This window comes from Prionailurus bengalensis, chromosome A3, assembly GCF_016509475.1.
Source record: "Prionailurus bengalensis isolate Pbe53 chromosome A3, Fcat_Pben_1.1_paternal_pri, whole genome shotgun sequence".
NCBI classification, from domain to species: domain Eukaryota; kingdom Metazoa; phylum Chordata; class Mammalia; order Carnivora; family Felidae; genus Prionailurus; species Prionailurus bengalensis.
The window spans coordinates 43,749,836-43,768,126 of NC_057354.1; the positions used below are offsets into that span (position 1 = coordinate 43,749,836).

The 18,291-nt window shown below is 43.2% G+C and overlaps 1 protein-coding gene across 4 annotated transcripts in view; it reads left to right on the forward strand.

The window, feature by feature from the left end:
• The window catches only part of DTD1 (D-aminoacyl-tRNA deacylase 1), a 211,408-nt gene that overhangs the window by 19,701 nt on the left and 173,416 nt on the right, over nucleotides 1–18,291 (forward strand). For 3 of the 4 annotated variants that reach the window (XR_006300877.1, XM_043602971.1, XM_043602972.1), the window contains exon 4: nucleotides 11,914–12,020. Coding sequence is in view for 3 of the 4 variants with exons in the window: in XM_043602971.1 (XP_043458906.1) it covers nucleotides 11,914–12,020 (107 nt within the window). In the remaining variant the exon portion in view is untranslated. Of the gene's footprint in view, nucleotides 1–11,913; nucleotides 12,021–12,741; nucleotides 12,744–13,976; nucleotides 13,983–18,291 lie in introns of all 4 variants that reach the window. The other variant, XM_043602973.1, reaches the window with a different exon arrangement.

An 18,291-nucleotide genomic window follows, 5' to 3' on the forward strand; every position in this document is an offset into this window, starting at 1 on the left:
CTCTGTTCTGTTCCACTGATCTGAGTGTCTGTTTTTGTGCCAGCCATGCTGTCTTGATGATTACGGTTTTGTAATACATCTTGAAGTCCGGGATTGTGATGCCTCCAGCTTTAGTTTTCTTTTTCAAGATCGCTTTGGCTATTCAGGGTCTTTTCTGGTTCCATACAAATTTTAGGATTATTCTAGCTCTGTGAAGAATGCTAGTGTTATTTTGATAGGGATTGCGCATTGAATATGTAGATTGCTTTGGGTAATATTGACATCTTAACAATATTCTTCCTATTCAGGATCATGGAATATTTTTCCTCTTTTGTGTCTTCTTCAATTTCTTTCATAAGCTTTTTATAGTTTTCAGTGTACAGATTTTTCATCTCTTTGGTTAGATTCATTCCTAGGTATTTTATGGTTTTTGGTGCAATTGTAAATGGGATCGATTCCTTAATTTCTCTTTCTGTTGCTTCATTGTTGGGGTATAGGAATGCAACCTATTTCTGTGCATTGACTTTATAACCTGCTACTTTGCTGAATTCATGAATCAGTTCCAACAGTTTTTAGGTGGAATCTTTTGGGTTTTCCATTAGAGTATCATGTCGTGTGCGAAGAGTGAACGTTTGACTACCTCCTTGCCAATTTGGATGCCTTTTATTCCTTTTTGTTGTCTGATTGCTGAAGCTAGGACTTCCAATACTATATTGAATAACAGTGGTGAGAGTGGACATCCCTGTTATGTTCCTGACCTTAGGGGGCAAAGCTCTCACTTTTTCCCCATTGAGGATATTAGCGGTGGGTCTTTCATGTATGGCTTTTATGATCTTGAGGTATGATCCTTCTATCCCTACTTTCTTGAGGGTTTTATCAAGAAAGGATGTTGTATTTTGTCAAATGCTTTCTCTGCATCTATTGAGAAGATCATGTGGTTCTTGTCCTTTATTTTATTGATGTGATACATCACGTTAATTGTTTAGTGGATATTGAATCAGCCCTGCATCCCAGGTATAAATCCCACTTGGTTGTGGTGAATAATTCTCTTAATGTATTGTTGGATCCAGTTGGCTAGTATCTTGTTGAGGATTTTTGCATCCATGTTCATCAGGGAAATTGGTCTACAGTTCTCCTTTTTAGTGGGGTCTCTGTCTGGTTGGAATCAAGGTGATGCTGGCTTCATAGAAAGAGTTTGGAAGCTGTCCTTCCATTTCTGTTTTTTGGAACACTTCAAGAGAATAGGTTTTAACTCTTCCTTAAATGTTTGGTAGAATTCGCCTGGAAAGCCATCCAGCCCTGGACTCTTATTTTTTGGCAGATTTTTGGCCACTAATTTTTTTTTTTTACTGGTTATGGTCTGTTCAGTTTTTGTATTTCTTGCTGTTTCAGTTTTGGTAGTGTATATGTTTCTAGGAATTTGTCCATTTCTTCCAGATTACCCATTTTATTGGTGTATAATTGCTCATAATATTGTCTTATTGTTTGTATTGCTGCTGTGTTGGTTGTGGTCTCTCCTCTTTCATTCTTGATTTTATTTATTTGGGTCCTTTCCTTTTTCTTTTTGATCAAACTGGCTAGGAGATTATCAATTTTGTTAATTCTTGCAAAGAACCAGCTCCTGGTTCATTGATCTGTTCCACTGTTTTGTTGTTGTTGTTGTTGTTGTTTTTTGTTTTGGTTTTGATAGCATTGATTTCTGCTCTAATCTTTATTATTTCCTGTCTTCTGCTGGTTTGGGGTTTTATTTGCTATTCTTTTTACAGCTATTTAAGGTGTAAGGTTAGGTTGTGTAACTGAGACCTTTCTTCCTTCTTTAGGAAGGCCTGGATTGCTACATACTTCCTCTTATGACTGCCTTTGCTGCATCCCAGAGGTTTTGGGCTGTGGTGTTATCATTTTCATTGGCTTCCATATACTTTTTAATTTCCTTTTTAACTTCTTGGTTAGCCTGTGCAGTCTTTAGTAGGATGGTCTTTAGTCTCCAAGTATTTGTTATCTTTCCACATTTTTTTTGTGGTTGGTTTCGAGTTTCATAGCGTTGTGGTCTGAAAATATGCACGGTATGATCTTGATCTTTTTGTACTTGTTGAGGGCTGATTTGTGTCTCACCATGTGATCTATTCTGGAGAATTTTCCATGTGCACTGGAGAAGAATGTGTATTCTGCTTTAGGATGAAATGTTCTGAATATATCTGTTAAGGCCATCTGGTCCAGTGTGTCATTCAAAGCCCTGTTTCTTTGTTGATTTTCTGTTTAGATGATCTGTCCATTGTTGTAAGTGGGGTGTTGAAGTCCCCTAGTATTACAGTATTATTATTCATTAATTTCTTTATGTTTGTGATTAATTGATTTATATATTTGGATGTTTCCACGTTTGGAGCATAAATGTTTACAATGGTTAGATCTTGGTGGATACACCCCTTAATTATGATATAATGCCCTTCTTCATCTCTTGTTACAGTCTTTATTTTAAAGTCTAGATTGTCTGATATAATCCGGCTTTCTTTTGGTGACCATTAGCATGATAGATTATTCTCCATATCCTTACTTTTAATCTGAAGGTGTCTTTAGGTCTAAAGTGGGTCTCTTGTAAACAGCATATAGACAGATTTTGTTTTCTTATCCATTCTGATACCCTATGTCTTTTGATTGAAGCATTTAGTCCATTGACGTTTAGAATGAGTACTGAAATATGTGAATTTATTGCCATTATGTTGATTGTAGAGTTGAGGTTTCTTGTGTTGTTCTCTGTTCCTTTCTAGTCTTTGTTGCTTTTGGTCTTTTTTTTTTTTTTTTCTTGCATTTTCTCCCTTCAGAGAGTTCCCCTTAAAATTTCTTGCAGGGCTGGTTTAGTGGTCATAAACTCCTTTAATTTTTGTTTTTCTGGGAAACTTTTTATCTCTCCTTCTATTTTGAATGACAGCCTTGCCGGATAAAGAATTCTTGGCTGCATATTTCCAATTGAGCACACTTAATATATCCTGCCACTCCTTTATTGCCTGCCAACTTTTTGTGGATAGGTCTGCTGTGAACCTGATCTGTCTTCCCTTGTAGGTTAAGGACTTTTTTTTTTTTCACTTGCTGCTTTCCTGATTCTTTCCTTGCCTGAGTATTTTGTAAATTTGACTATGATATGGCTTGTTGATGGTCGGTTTTTGTTGAATCTATTGGGAGTCCTCTGTGTTTCCTGGATTTTGATGTCTGTGTCTGTCTCCAGGTTAGGGAAGTTTTCTGCTATGATTTGCTCACATAACCCTTCTACCCCTTTTTCTCTTCCTCTTCTGGGACCCCTATGATTCTGATGTTACTCCTTTTTAATGAGTCACTGATTTCTCGAATTCTTAAATCGTGCTCTTTTGCCTTAGTCTTCCTCTTTTTTTCTGCTTCGTTTTTCTCCAGAAGTTTGTCCTCTGTATCGCTGATTCACTTCTATGCTTCATCCATCCTTGCTGCTGTGGCTCCCATTTGAGATTGTAGCTCAGTTATAGAATTTTTTATTTCATCCTGACTCACTTTTACTTCTTGTGTTCCACTATGTGATCTGTTTTGGAGAATGTTCCATGTGCACTGGAGAAGAATGTGTATTCTACTACTTTAGGATGAAATTAGAATCCACAGAAAGGGATTCTGTTTTCAACCCCAGCTAGTATTCTTATTATCGTGATTCTAAATTCTGGTTCAGACATCTTGCTTGTATCTGTGTTAAGTCCCTGGCTGTCATTTCTTCCTATTCTTTCTTTTGGGGTGAATTCCTTCATTTTGTCATTTTGAAGGAAGAAAAGGAATTAACAGAGAAAAAAATAATTAAAAACAACACAAAAAAATCAATAAAGGATGGTAGATCCTAGGTGTGTTATGGTCTGCTTGTTGAAAGGAGCTTGATAGATTAGAGAAAAAAGGAAAAGATAAGAAAAAAAAAGGAAAAAATAAAAAGGAAAACATTTGAAAATTTGAAAAAAATGAATACAGTAAAACAAAATGAAATGATGAACATAAACTAGAATTTAAAAAATTTACAGGGGCGCCTGGGTGGCGCAGTCGGCTAAGCGTCCGACTTCAGCCAGGTCACGATCTCGCGGTCCGTGAGTTCGAGCCCCGTGTCGGGCTCTGGGCTGATGGCTCAGAGCCTGGAGCCTGTTTCCGATTCTGTGTCTCCCTCTCTCTCTGCCCCTCCCCCGTTCATGCTCTGTCTCTCTCTGTCCCAAAAATAAATAAACGTTGAAAAAAAAATTTACAAAAAAAAAAAAATTTACAAAAAAATAAAAAACATACTAGGAAAAAATTAAATAAAAATCTTTTTAATAAAAATGGAAAATAAAAATGATTTTTTTCTCTTTCTGTATTCAAGAATAAGAAAGAAAAAAATTAAATAGATGGACCAGCAAACAGACTAAAATATGATTAAAATTACATCGGTTTCCCCTAGAAGTCAAACTATGAAGCACTTTATGGTCTGTAAACTAAACAGGCGGAGAGACTTGTGTGTTCCTCAAGAGCATAGTTGGCCCAGTTGGGTGGGGCTTAGTGCTCTGTTCTTCACTAGATGGCGCTGCTTAGTTTACTGGGGTGGACCGTTGTGGTGCATGTAGTCGTGTATGTGCATACATAGGAGGGGTGAAAATGATGTCACCCCGCTACCCAGTCTCTAGTATCAGAGCTCTGTTTTCTCCCCTCCTGGCAATCAAGCACCTGCCTTTGTCTTTGGCTTCTGTTCACTCCAGCTTTTACACTGTCCGTGATCAAGCTGTCAGGCTGCCAGGCTCCACCTCCCTCCTGAGTTTTATCTCAGATGCAGCTGTTTCCCAACCCCTCACATCTGAAGGACTGCAGCTATGACCTGTTCTCACCCTCCAACGGAGGATCTCACCAAGCAATGGCTGGGTGCCCACCTGACCCCAGGAATGTTCGTGGGATCATGCTGCGGCCAATGCCCAGAGACTGTGGCTACATGCCAGCCTGCCCCAGAAAAAGTTCACACAATCGTGTAGCAGCAGCATTTCGGGGATTATGGAAAATCACAACACACATCTGACATGAGACTTCCCCCTTAACGTCCTTGTTCCAACACCAGCAAATGTGGTTCCCCAGGGTCTGCTGGGACCTTTGCCTGTTGGGGAGCCGCACAGCCTCTACCAAATGTCCTCCCAGCAGGGGAATTGCCTCTCCCTCTGTGGCCCGAGGACCCCTTGGACCTCGCTCTCTGCTCTTGGGAATTTGCCCTTCCCACTAGAGCAACGCCAGTTATCAAGCTGTGGAGTTTCAGACTCTGCACTCCCCCTGTTTATAGAGTCTTAATGGAATTTAAACCCTCCCTTTCGCCTTTCTCTCTTTGTTGTTCAGTCCCTTGCATACTTTTCCTTTCCTTTCCAACTGCTTATGGAGGTGGGGGTGCTTTCCCGTTACTTCCCTCCCCCCTCCACCCCGTCTCTGTCCTCTCTCCGCAAGCAGAAACAGTTCCCTGCCCTCCGCAGCTTCTCTATCCCCCAGTTCACCTCTCCATGCCATGTACCTGCTGATTTCTGTGGTTCACGTTGTGCTAATTGTTGTGTTAATCCTCAAATCAGTTTTCAAGGTATGCAAGATGGTTTAGTGTTGACCTGGCTGCATTTCAAAGACGAGAGATGCAAAAAAACTTACATGCTGTTCTGCCATCTTGCCCCCCGCTCCTTTTTTTTTTAAACATTTATTTGTGAGAGACAGAGAGACAGAGCACGAGTGTGGGAGTGACAGGAAGAGAGGGAGACACAGGATCCAAAGCAGGCTCCAGGCTCTGAGCTGTCAGTACAGAGCTTCACTCAGGGCTCAAATCCACAAACCATGAGATCATGACCTGAGCCAATGTTGGATGCTTAACCAATTGAGGCACTCAGGCACCCCTATTTCTGTGAGCTTTTAATATATGCTGTGAGTTGTAGATATTTTTCATCCATTTTGTTATTTGTTCTTTGACCTTGCTTTAAGGGATTGTTTGCTGGACAGACTTTTTTTTTTTTTTTAAATGTTTATTTATTTTGAGAGAGAGAGAGAGAGAGAGAGAGAGAGAATGAGCAGGGGAGGGGCAGAGAGAGGGAGAGAGAGAGTGAATCCCAAGCAGGCTGAACTATCAACACAGGGCCTGATGTGGGGCTTGAACCCTCAAACCGGAAGATCATGACCTGAGTTGAAACCAAGAGTCAGACACGTTAACTGGCCGAGCCTCATGGGAGCCCCTGAGTGATGATATGGTGGTGGAAGGGTGTCCTTGCCCCGTGGGATCAGGCTCTTTCAGTAGGTCTGCACAGGCATTGCACAAGGCCCATGTAGGTCCGCTGGGGCCTCAGACATTACATTGTCCCCACACAGGCTCACTGGTGCCTCAGTGTGGAGACCTGGTTGCCTTCCATGCAGTTATCCCAGATAGAATGATGCCTGGGACCCCAGTATAGCTCAGAGATATCCAAGCAAAGCCCTGATGGTCAGAGAAAACTTTGCCTTGAGCTTCCATGTAATGCAAGGAGGGCTATAACAATTGCCTTGAATCTGACTTCAGAACTTTAGCTCAGATGAGAGTTTAATATCCTAGTGAGAGATTAATTGTAGGCCATTTCCCCTGGAAGCCCCTGTTTCCAGCTCTTTGGTTTGGAATTGGGCTGGCCCCCTTTGGTGACAGGTACCCTGACTCCTGGGAGTAGGCACTTTCCATCCTGGGCCACGGGACTCGTTCCCCATTTTCTCTGGCCATGGAATCCCACACGTGAGACATCTGCTGCTCAGAGGTGGTATTTCTCTTGAGTGGATTGAACCACAACAGAGATAAGCACAGATAAGCAGAGACCACTGGTAAGGGGGACAGAGTCTGAGGAGAAGCCACAAGTTCCAGAGATCGCTGTTTGAGTTCCCTCCATGGGCCTGGACATGGAATGGAATCTGACAGTGGTTCTAATGCTGTCGACCTAGGCTTGGCTCTCATTCTCAGAGAAACTTGGCTGACAGGGCCTGCCATGTACTCTTTCTCTGATAACTGAATAATTTCCCAGCTAAGTCATTTAGGAAGTGCCATTGCTGGAGCTGCTGGTCTTTGCTGATGGCTCCCAGAGCCCATGCCTCTGCTTTACAGGCTCCCTTGAGCCAGATCAGCCCACCTGGGAATCCGTGCCCTACTGGTGGCACCCTGAACTGGCTGAGCCCTCTGGGGATATAGGGCCAGGAGCACTCTAGAGAAGCAGTTCTGTGCTGGTGGACAGAGCTGCCATAGTACTTGTGGCCCACCAGGGTCACACTCCTCTGGGCTCCAGGTGTGATGCAAGCCTGTGGGTCTAGACCACACTCCTTTAGCTGCAGTGGCCTTCGCCTTGCCACATGCTTATTTTGAGTACCTCACTTCCACACATTTTCTTGATTTCTTGGTTCCCAGCCTATGCACCCGATGTTGGGTCCCCCATCAATAACTCTCTTCTGGGGTGCCTGGGTGGCTCGGTTGAGCATCCAACTTTGGCTCAGGTCATAATCTCGCGGTCTGTGAGTTCAAGCCCCGTGTCAGGCTCTCTGCTGACAGCTCAGAGCCTGGAGCCTGCTTTGGATTCTGTCTCTCTCTCTCTCTCTCTCTCTCTCTCTCTCTCTCTCTGCTCCTCCTCTGTTCATGCTCTGTCTCTCTCTGTCAAAAATAAATAAACATTAAAAAAAAATAACCCTCTTCTGTTCCTGCCCAGGCTCTGAATAGCTTTAAGGTAGAACAAAGAGGTAGCCTTGGTGGTGAGGACTTTGCCTTAGTGACAGAGGGAGCTGCCTTTGGGGATGTACTTAGATGGGCTGGCCCAAAGGTAGGCTGGTCCCTAGAGGTAGGCTGAGTCCTAGCCTGATCTTGGCCATTGCAGGCTGGCTCTGGAAAGCAGAATGAGTGGGCTTGCTCCCAGCCAGGCCAAGAAATGACCATCATGCCTTTTGTTCTCCATTTTTCTTCAGTAGCATGTTCTTTCGGTGTGGTTTTCTTGCCCCCTGCACTCTCCCTGCCCCCATTTGTCCATATTCTACCATGGAGAGTGGTGGGAATGACAGTAGTAACAGAGACTCAGATTTCCTGTACTCTGACTGCCTGGCTGTGGACCCAGTGCCATGCCTGTACTAACATGCATCTTCCTTGTGGTGACTGTCCTGCTATCATCCTTGAACAAATGGGCACGGAGAGGCAGGGCAGGGCTTCTCGGGGAGTGGTGACTGTCAGTCAAGCATTGTTGAAAGGGAGGGATGTCAGCCTTTGCACATTAACGGGGCGCATTGGTTTGGAGCTGGTAAGGCCCTTGGATAGTGGCTGCTGGAAACCAGGTCACAGCAGGTTTGGGGCTCATAGCTGGGAGTTTTCCAGCTGGAGCATGTGGCACAAACATGCCTGACACGTGCTTCTCCTCCAGCTCTGGATAGAACCCTGGGACTTATATTTAAGGACGACTTGATCATATCACCACTTGAGCCCAGATGTAGTTTTGCAGATTTGTTGCTGTCTTTTAAGATTATTTTTTAAAAATGTTTTTATTTCCCCTGGCCAGTATAATTTTTCATGGGGCTTTACTCTTTGATCTGAACTGTAAAAAATGTACCCATGTTAAGACCTCTTAAAACATGTCTTTGGATTTATTGTCTGTACAAATGGAAGTTCAGATAATAGTTCTGTTCATAACTGAAGAAAAACAGGAAAAGAAGATAAATTTCTCACTACTTGGAATGATAAACACGGTGAAGCATATGCTGTAATCCTGGCAACAGAAATTCAAGGTTGGAAATAATTCCTTTCCTCCTAAGTCTGCCTTCATCTTCCCTGAGGAGTGCAGCGGCTGAAATTTGCTACTAATTGTAGCCATAATTTTAGCATGCAATTAAACACATGATTTCCTTCCCAGCTGATGTCTTTTTTGCTAGTCTGACATGGATAAAACAAACGCTCTGTAGATTTGAATGGCCACTTTAATCTGATAGGAGTTCAAGAAAAGTCACCATTGTTTGAGCACATTGGGCTACCCAGTAGGAACTAAGTTAATCTTGCCTGTAAAAGTTGTGAACAACGTGGGTGCTTCTAATGTATTTTTTAATGCTGCTGTCTGTACGTTGAAGAAAACATTGGTGTGCCCATTTTGCTAAGACCCTCCATGAGGGTAAGGATCTTTGGAGGGAGTGATACCAGGGGAAAGAATCAGAGATGAAAATTGTGCAGTTGTGGTAGGAGCAAATGCTCACAGAGATCTCCTCATGCAATGGTGGGTCTGGTACTGGGGGGACCCCAGGACCTGAGAGCATAGCTGCTCTCCAGGAAGGAAAGGAGCCAGAAAGGCTCCAAGCTGGCCTGCCCTGGGTTAGTGTGTTCATTTAGTGCTTTTCTTTTCCTCGACCTCTCCCAGAGGGTCGTTTGCCCTCTAAAGGATGTTTTGTTTGAAAATAGAGCTCCTTGCCTAGGGGAGTTTGGGAACCAGCAGGGTAAAGAAACGAAACAGATTTCTCTACTCAAGGATGTCTTGACAGCCTATTACTTGCTGCTGTGCTTTGTGATTCTCTAAGGGAGAGTTCAAACAAATGTGGTTTTCCAAAAGTATGTGACCGTGGTATTCTTTATTCAAGGCATACCTGGCAGGGCACAGGGAAGCATGGTTCTGGTTGTGTGGAGCCTCTCAAACATGACTTCTTATAATAACAAGAGCAAATGCTGGTTTTGCACACACCATATGTGAGCCGCTGTCCTAAGCACTTGCATGCACTGTTTCATTACATTTTCCCTGTGATTTAGTCCCTCTTGTTAGCATCCCTGTGATACAGGCAAGAAACTGAGCCATTGGGAGGTCAGGAAAATTGCCCCAGGACTCAGAACTTGTTGGGGCGGGGCCTGTCCTCTTCCAGCCTGGGTCTTTGTTGTCCTTCAAGTCCTGGACCTTGTGAAGCTTTATCCAAGAATCCCCCAAGGGGGATTTGTACCCTCCTCTGGCCTGCAGAGCCAGAATCCCTCAAGGTCTCTGCCATGCTGCATTGTCACCACAATGTGCCCAACTGTCTTCCATACTAGACCACAGGGTTCATGAGCGCCAGGGCTATCTGTGCCTTTGAGCTGAGTCTTTGCTCTCTAGCGCCATGCCTGGCACAGGGTTGCTATGAGTGAAAAGCGGTGAGCGATTTTCAAATGTGGACTGGATCTCATATGCTCTCTTTGCTCCTTAATGGTGGGTGGCAGCAGAAGAGTTCCTGATGGTTCTCAGTTTCTGAGGACTTCTATTTCACTCTGGACCCAACTCTTTTCTTTCTTTCTTTTTTAAATGTTTTTAGTTTTGATTATGTTGAGAGACAGAGAAGAGAGAGAGGGAGAGAGAATCATGCACAAGCAGGGGAGGGGCAGAGAGAGAGAGAGAGAGAGAGAGAGAGAGGGAATCCCAAGTAGGTCCCATGATGTCAGCATAGACCCCCATCTCAGGGCTGGAACTCACAAACTGTGAGATCATGATCTGAGCTGAAATCAAGAGTCAGATGCTTAACTGACTGAACCACCCAGGTGCCCCAAGGACCCAGCTCTTCTCTTACTTTGGATTTATTAGAGAGAAATTGTCATGACCAGTGTGTTACTTTGAGTAAGCATCCGTATGTGTCATCAACAGTGTTTAGACCCAGGGCTTAACATTGGTACTTGGATGTGTGGAGTTGACATTCTGATATTCCATGGCATCATCTCTCAAGGCATATTCTTGGCTTTTTTTTTTTTTTTTAAGTTTATTTATTTATTTTGAGAGAGACTGAGGTGAGGAGGGGCAGAGGGAGAGAGAGAGAATCCCAAGCAGGCTTGCTTTGGTAGTGCTGAGCCTGATGCAGGGCTTGATCTCACAAACCATGAAACCTAACCTGAGTCAAGAACAAGAGTCTGATGCTCAACCGACTAAGCCATCCAGCCACCCCTTGGCTTTCTTTATAAGTGTAATTTAGCATTTGGGGATTGATAGACACAATTGAGTGGGTTTGAGTGTTAGAAGGTTTGAAATAGGACATAGAGAGGTGCTCTTTTCTGGGGCAGCCCATAGCCATTTTGAAATGAGTCCTAGGGAGCTGAATGGTTCCAACAGTGAGGAAGCAGGACCTCCCTCCTCACCTTATCTTTTTCCTTTTCTATTTAATTTGTTTGAAAATTTTAAATTATGAAGCATGCAGAAAGTAGATACTAGTGTACTCACTACCCAGTTAGTCATATTTATCTGAGGTCTGTCTTTCTCAAATCCCACCATCCTCTGCCTTCTCTTCAGTATGAATGTGGCTCCTGTCCTGTGTTTGGCATTCACCTTTCCTGCTCACATTTTTTTGGAGAGAGGTATATATATATATATATATATATATATATATATATATAATATGTATATATATGTAATATGTATATAATTTATTAATATTTATAATAAATAACTTAATTATTATTTAATTAAATAATGGATATGGCTGCCACACAGTATTCCACTGAGGAATTAAAGTAGAGTTTATGCATTTATCCCCCAATGAGGGGTAGATTGTGTCGACTTTTTCTGTTATAAACACTGCCATAATAAACACCCTTAAACATTCCTTTTGTATAAGAGTTTCTGAGTAGACTCTTCAGGGGGGAATTCCAGACTTGTAGAGTTTCTTCAAGCACCACCATGCCCTCCAAAGTGGTTAAACCAATTTACCTTCCCGCTATTTTATAGTCCCGTAAGCCCACATGTCCCCACCCTGGTGTTCTCAGATCTTTTCATTCTTGCCAAGTCTGTAGGGCATGCAGTGGCACCCCTGCTGTTTAATTTTTCATTTCCCTCCCTATTTTTGGAGTTGATCACCTTTCCCCATGGTTACTGTCTAGTCGTATTCCTCCCGTTTCTGATCCCATTGATCTGGGTGGCTTTTTAGATAGGAGTAACCTGGGGCTTCCCTCTCTCATAACTGTTTGCATTGCTCTTTCAGATGGCAAGTTTGGTGCCTACATGCAAGTCCACATTCAGAATGATGGGCCTGTGACTGTAGAATTGGAGTCCCCAGCACCTGGCGCTGCTGCCTCTGACCCAAAGCAGGTAAGCCTGGACTCTCTTGGGTCTGTCTTCTGGCTTTGGTTTCACTGGAATCCCTGGAGCAGTTCTCAATCTGAGGTGGAGTAAGGACTTCACTGTAGTAACCTGATACCTATTTTAATGCATCCCTTCCCAAGAATGCATCTGTTTACACTGCATGTCCTTGGTGCTGTGGTAGGCTCGACAGCACTTCTCCCTTGACTTTGTGTTCCAGGGAACATGTCCTTTACAAGAGCCAAGCTCTTCCTCTGGGCTCCTTTCCCCGTGAGGTGCGTTGGTGCCTACACGCCACTGGGTGGCAGCAGAGTAGTGGCATAACTGCACTGAGCCCTGGACTGACCTGTTCACCAGTTCGGAATGGTTTCCTGGAGTGGGTTTTGTCCCAGGTGTCGGTACATGTGTCACCTGAGGTTGGTTGTGAATCCTCATTTTTCTAAAGTACTGTCTCATCAGGATTTGCTGCCAGCTCTCTCTAAGCTTCAAGGAAAATTTTTAATTAAAATAGAGAAAGGAAATCTGTGATAGTTCTTGCAACCTGAATGGTTCTTATAGATGCTTAACACTTCTTAAGGCTTTAATTCATGTGCCCACTTAGCCTTCAAGTGGGCAGAGGAATGAGAACTGAAGGGACATTTCTTTCTTCCCCTTGTCTCTCCCTCCCTTGCTAGAAAGCTATGAAGTGGAATGATGCAGTAGGTGGGAGAAGTATTATATAAATTTAAAGCTGTATGTCACCTGTTTAAAGTTATAATGTTTTTTTCATTGGTATTTATTGAATAAAATACTTTTGAGATACTCTCTTCACAAGAATACAGTATGAGAAATGACAGAGTCCATAGTGTGAATCTTTTTCTTTTATGTTTATTTATTTATTTTGAGAGAGAGAGTGCATGTGCGCACGCAAGTGGGGAAGGGGCAGAGAGAGAGAGGGAGAGAGAGAGAGTCCCCAGCAGGCTCTGCACTGTCTGTGGGGAACCTGATGTGGTGCTCGATACCACGAACCCTGAGATCATGACCTGAGCCGAAACCAAGAGTTGGACGCTTAACCAACTGAGCTACCATAGCCTGAATCTTCACAGACAGTGTCTGAAACCTACATAGTCCCCAGTCCAGCCACTGGGACAGAGTACTAAGGCTCTGTAAGCCTTACAAAACAGTTTGTGTGAATTATTTTGTGCCTGTTTGCTAATAAATTCTTATCTTAAATATCAAAGACTGCGGAATGGCAGAAGTTGATCTGAGATTTGCCATTAGTATAACCTGATACTAGTCTATAGGAGAATAGCAGACTCTCATCCATTTTGGGTCCTTATTGTTATCAACCAAGAAGAACCTAATAGTTACGCAAAATCAAACTGGCTTGGGTCCATTCACAGATTGCAGCTGATGGTCCTCTCAAATGCAGAAAACTAAAACTAAACTCCTGCCGCCCCACCATCAGAATGTTCCTTCTGTCTACCATTTATCTTGTCATCCAGGCCAAAATCTGGTGTCCTCCTAATTTCATCCCTGCCTCTCCCAATATAATTTCCCACATGCCAGTATTGCTCTCAGTTTTTTTTTTTTTAATGTGTTAAGTAATTTAATCTTTATCATTGGGTATGTTGAGGAAGTTGCAGCACAAAGCTTAAGCAGCAGCTTAAGGTAACATGGCTGCTAAGAGGCAGAACTAGGATTCAAACCCGGTTTTAAAAATCAGAAAGCAGAAAATTATTGCCTAAAATCTGAGGTCACTGGACATTGTTTTTGAAGAGATATCTAGTAGTCAGTCTCTGAATGCTTGCCACCTCCCAGCCTTTTTTGGAGAAAAATGTCTGTGGTTCCTGTGCATTGGGGGGGGCATGGTTTATTTTTAATTTTTATATTCTTATTCAGTGTATTTAAACTAAAAAAAAAAATAAGCAGTTTACCCATGAGTGATTTTTTAAAAATAGTTTAGCTGTTGTCTTTTTTTCTTAGGTCAAAGTTATAATTTTTAAGGGGAACATAACCATTCTTTCTTGTTACTGATTCTTTGGATTGATAGAGAAGCAGGAACACGTCTGACGTGGTAGTGCTGGACTTCAAAGGTGATAATCAAGGTTCCTGGAATTACTGATAACATTAAAGAAAATCACAAATGAAAAATCTACGTGAAAATTTAAAATTTATTTTGGAATAATTTGAGATGTAAAGAAAAGTGTCACATTTCCCATGTATACTTTACCCAGCTTGCACTAATTTTACTGTCTTACATAATCATGTCCACTGATTGAACATTGAGATTAAAATTGATATAATACCATTAATTACACTACATACCTTATTTAAATTTCACTAGGTTTTTTTTCCCTCTAATGTCCTTTTTCTATTTCAGGGTGATGCCACATTGCACTTAATTGTCATTTCTCTTCTCTAATCTGGGACAGTTCCTTAGCCTTTCCTTGTCTTTCATAACCTTGACAATTTTTAAGAGTACTGGTATGCTAGGGGCGCCTGGGTGGCTCAGTTGGTTAAACGTCTGATTTCGGCTCAGGTCATGATCTCGCGGTCTGTGGGTTTGAGCCCCGCGTCGGGCTCTGTGCTGACAGCTCAGAGCCTGCAGCCTGCTTCAGATTCTGTGTCTTCCTCTGTCTCTGACCCTCCCCCGTTCATGCTCTGTCTCTCTCTGTCTCCAAAATAAATAAATGTTTCAAAAAAAATTAAAAAAAAAAAAAGAGTACTGGTATGCTGTTTTGTAGAATATTCCTCAATTTGGGCTTTCTCTGTTTACATTGAGGTTATGTATTTGACAGGAATAGCAAATAGCACAAAACTGATGTGCCCTTCTCAGTGCATCATAAGGAAGTACGAGACTGATTTGTCTTAGTATAGCTGATGTTACCCTTGATCATTGGGTTAAGATGAAGTCTACCAAGTTTCTTCACCCTACATGGAATATTAACCTTTTCCTCCTTGTCTGCTCTCTTGCTTGTTCATAGGAGATGGCTGTCTTTCTGCTTCACAGAGAAAGAAGCCACAGAGAAGAAGGGCAGAACTGCCCTTCTCAGTGCTGAGGCCAGTGCCTCTCCTAGGCCAGGACCAGCTCTGTAATTTGTGAGGCCTACTGCAGAATGAAAGGGAGGGACCCCTTGTTAAAAAAAATAATAAAGAATTTCAGGATGGTGACAGAGCATTAAGCCAAGGGTGGGCCCTTCTACATGTAAGGCCCCATGGGACTGCATTGGATGGGGCCAGACTAGTCTGGGCTGTGGTGCCTTCTCCAACCTCCTCCCTTCCCAGCAGCCTCCATTAAGCCCTTTGTCATCTTGTCCAGTCAGTGTGTCTCCCTCACTCATCCATCTGATTCCCTTGGCTTTTAAACCTTCCTGAGTATTTCCAGTTGAGAAATGCCTCTATTTCCTTTCTTCTTGCTGCCTGCTCAGTGTATACTGTAACCTGCAGAGGCTCCCGCCAAGGCCCCCGCCAAGGCCCCCACCAAGGCCCCCTGAGCTCCACATTGTCTGACTCGGGGCTGGCAGGCCCTGATGACATGACCACTCAGCAGCTCTTGCCACTGTGGCCCGCTTGCCCCTGGACATGGTCTTGAACCTTATTTTCTGGGGCACCATTCTCTCCTGGTTTTCCTCTTGCCTTTGGCTACTCTCTCTGGTTTGGTTTGATTGCTGTTTTGTAGTTCTGATTTATTATTCTGCTTTAACTCTATTTGAAGAAAATTTTCAGTCAGGCTTTTTTTTTTCATTCTAAATGTCAGACGCCCTTCCACCTTTTTCAAATATTTTATTTTTAAGTAATCTCTACATGTAATGTGCCGCTTGAACTCACAATCCTAAGACCAAGAGTCTCATGCTCCACTGATTAGCCAGCCAGGTGCCCCAGAAAGTCTTTTATTTTAGTTATTTCTGAGGCTGTCTTTTAGGAGCTTTCTTTTCAAACGCATGAATTGTGCTCTATCAATTTCATTTGTTTTACTAGTTAACTGGCCTGGGAGTCTCAGACCCTGCAACAGTGCGCAGATCTGTGTCTTTCACTCTCCAGTAGGTGGTGGCAAGTAGGCATGGAGGGCTGTTGTGATGGTGGATGCCGGCCTTTGCCTATGGTTTGTCTCTGCCTTTCCATTCTCAGTAAGATGGGGGTTCCTCTTTGGGCACATAGCTAGTTTGCTTTTGTGTTGGTAGGAATACTGCAGCCAAATTCTTTTCACTGATAGGTAAGTATGACTTTCTATTCTGAGCTTTTAATTCTGTTTTATTTTCTCAGTATAACCCAGCTAGTAGTGAAAACTACATACATTGTAGAGAAATGGTTATTTTTCTATTTTTAAATACAGGCTCTTTAAACCATCTGAACAGATGTGCAGTGTGTGTGTGTGTGTGTGTGTGTGTGTGTGTATTTATGCATCAAGTGTCATTTTAGTACACGAGAGTGTACTGGGTACTTGAGGGAGAGAAAGAAGTGCTGTGACCCAGTTCCTGCTCCTGGTGGTAGATCTAGGGCAATATAAATCTGGAAGGTTAATAACAGAGAGAGGGATGAAGAGTAGTTATATGGCAGAGTAGGCTGTGTCACAAGACTATCATGTAATGCTTCTCCTGGAAGCCCTTCAGTGCCTTCCAGATGCATTTAGATTACAATCTAAGTTCCCTCCTGTCACTTACCATGGCCTGAATGCCCAGACTTCTGTGGCTCTGCCTGCCCTGCTCCGCTGCCATCTGCCTCTGAGTCCCTATGCTTTACCTATTGTCACTGCCTCTCTGTTCTGAGAACAGATTGAGCTCTTTGCTACCTTTGGCTCTTGTCTCAATGTCAGTGTCTCCTCCTTCCTCAGAAGTGATCCTCTGACCCCCTCAATCCCAAGTAAGCCCCTGCTGGCTACTCTCTCACGGTGCTCTGATGATTAATTTCATAGCACTTGGCTTCCTATTATTATCTGCTTGTTTCCTTGTTCCTTATCTGTCTAACCCACTCCTAAAACTCAGGCTCCCTTGTTCTTGTTCACTGCCATGTCCTGGAAGCTGAGCCCGGGGTGTGTCATGGGCTGGGTGAGCTGTGCTGTCTGCGAATGTCCTAGGTTCTCAGAAGGCCAATGCCACTGCTCTTGCAGTCAAGTTGGGCAGGCCTCCCAGAGGATTGGAGGTTTCCACTGACCTTTAAGGACCCTGAGGGGAGGAGGCATTCTTGGTTATTGTTTCCAAACTTGCACTTCAGTTAGAGGTAGATTATTTCCATGAGTGCCAGAGCTCTATGGGTGATGCAGCTACTTACTGCTAGTGAAGCCTGGGCTGGTGCAGGTGACTAGTGGTTTGCCTGCCTTAACTAGATCTCTGCTTGCTTTTGGAACGGGCCCTGCAGCTTCTGCCTGCTTTCCTGTGGTTACATTGGCAGCACGCCCCATGCGTTTATAAGTTGCTGTGTGGGTCCCACGGTATGTTCTGACTGTGAGAAGAAGTTGGAAGAAGAGCCTTATGTGGCTCTGAAAGAGGTATTTCCAAAAGGAACAGGGCATGGAAGCAGTAGCAGAACCACCAGACGGAAGTTCTTTTCCTTGTTGCATTCTTGCGGAAGAACATGATTCTGGTAGGAACATGCTGATGATTACCTAGAAAAGATCGCTAGAGCATGAGTTCTTCCATGGGTGGCTAGATATTGGGAGATTTCAGCCCCCTACTGAGCCATTCCTGGTGGTAGAAGGTTATTCCTGCTCTTGTTTTAATTAAATACTCTTCCCCTTAAGTGGGGGATGTTTGCCTGGGTCTCATGTAGATGGGGTTGCATGTATATGTGAGCAGATGGGAAGGTATATTTTGTAATTAAGGAGTTCTTCCCTGAGGCCCAGAGCCCACCTAGTTTGTAGTGTTGCCATTAATTATTTATATTCTCATTTATTTAGTGTGCTTGAAACCCTCACTTAATTGAAATACTAGAAGGAGGTGAAAAAAATGAACTTTGAAATACGCATCTTTGAATTAGCTCACGTGTGTATTGACACATTGCTGGGGTAAAGTTGGCCAGTGAAAAATGGTACCAGCGCTTTTAATTTTCTGCTTGTCTGAATATCACCATCATTTCATATATAACTTTCTCCAAAGACTTGTTTTATCAACAAGTATCCATCCCCATGCCTGGGAACCTTGGAATGCCTAGCTTCAGACATGCATGGCTTCTGTGGGATCAGAAAGAAATATGTAGGGTAGAGAGGTGGGTGGGGCAAAGAGCTCCATTTGGTTTTATTGGTACTTTTTATTGGTACTTCTGGAGACGAGGTACCCTTTTTAGTAGTACATGCTATGGAAGC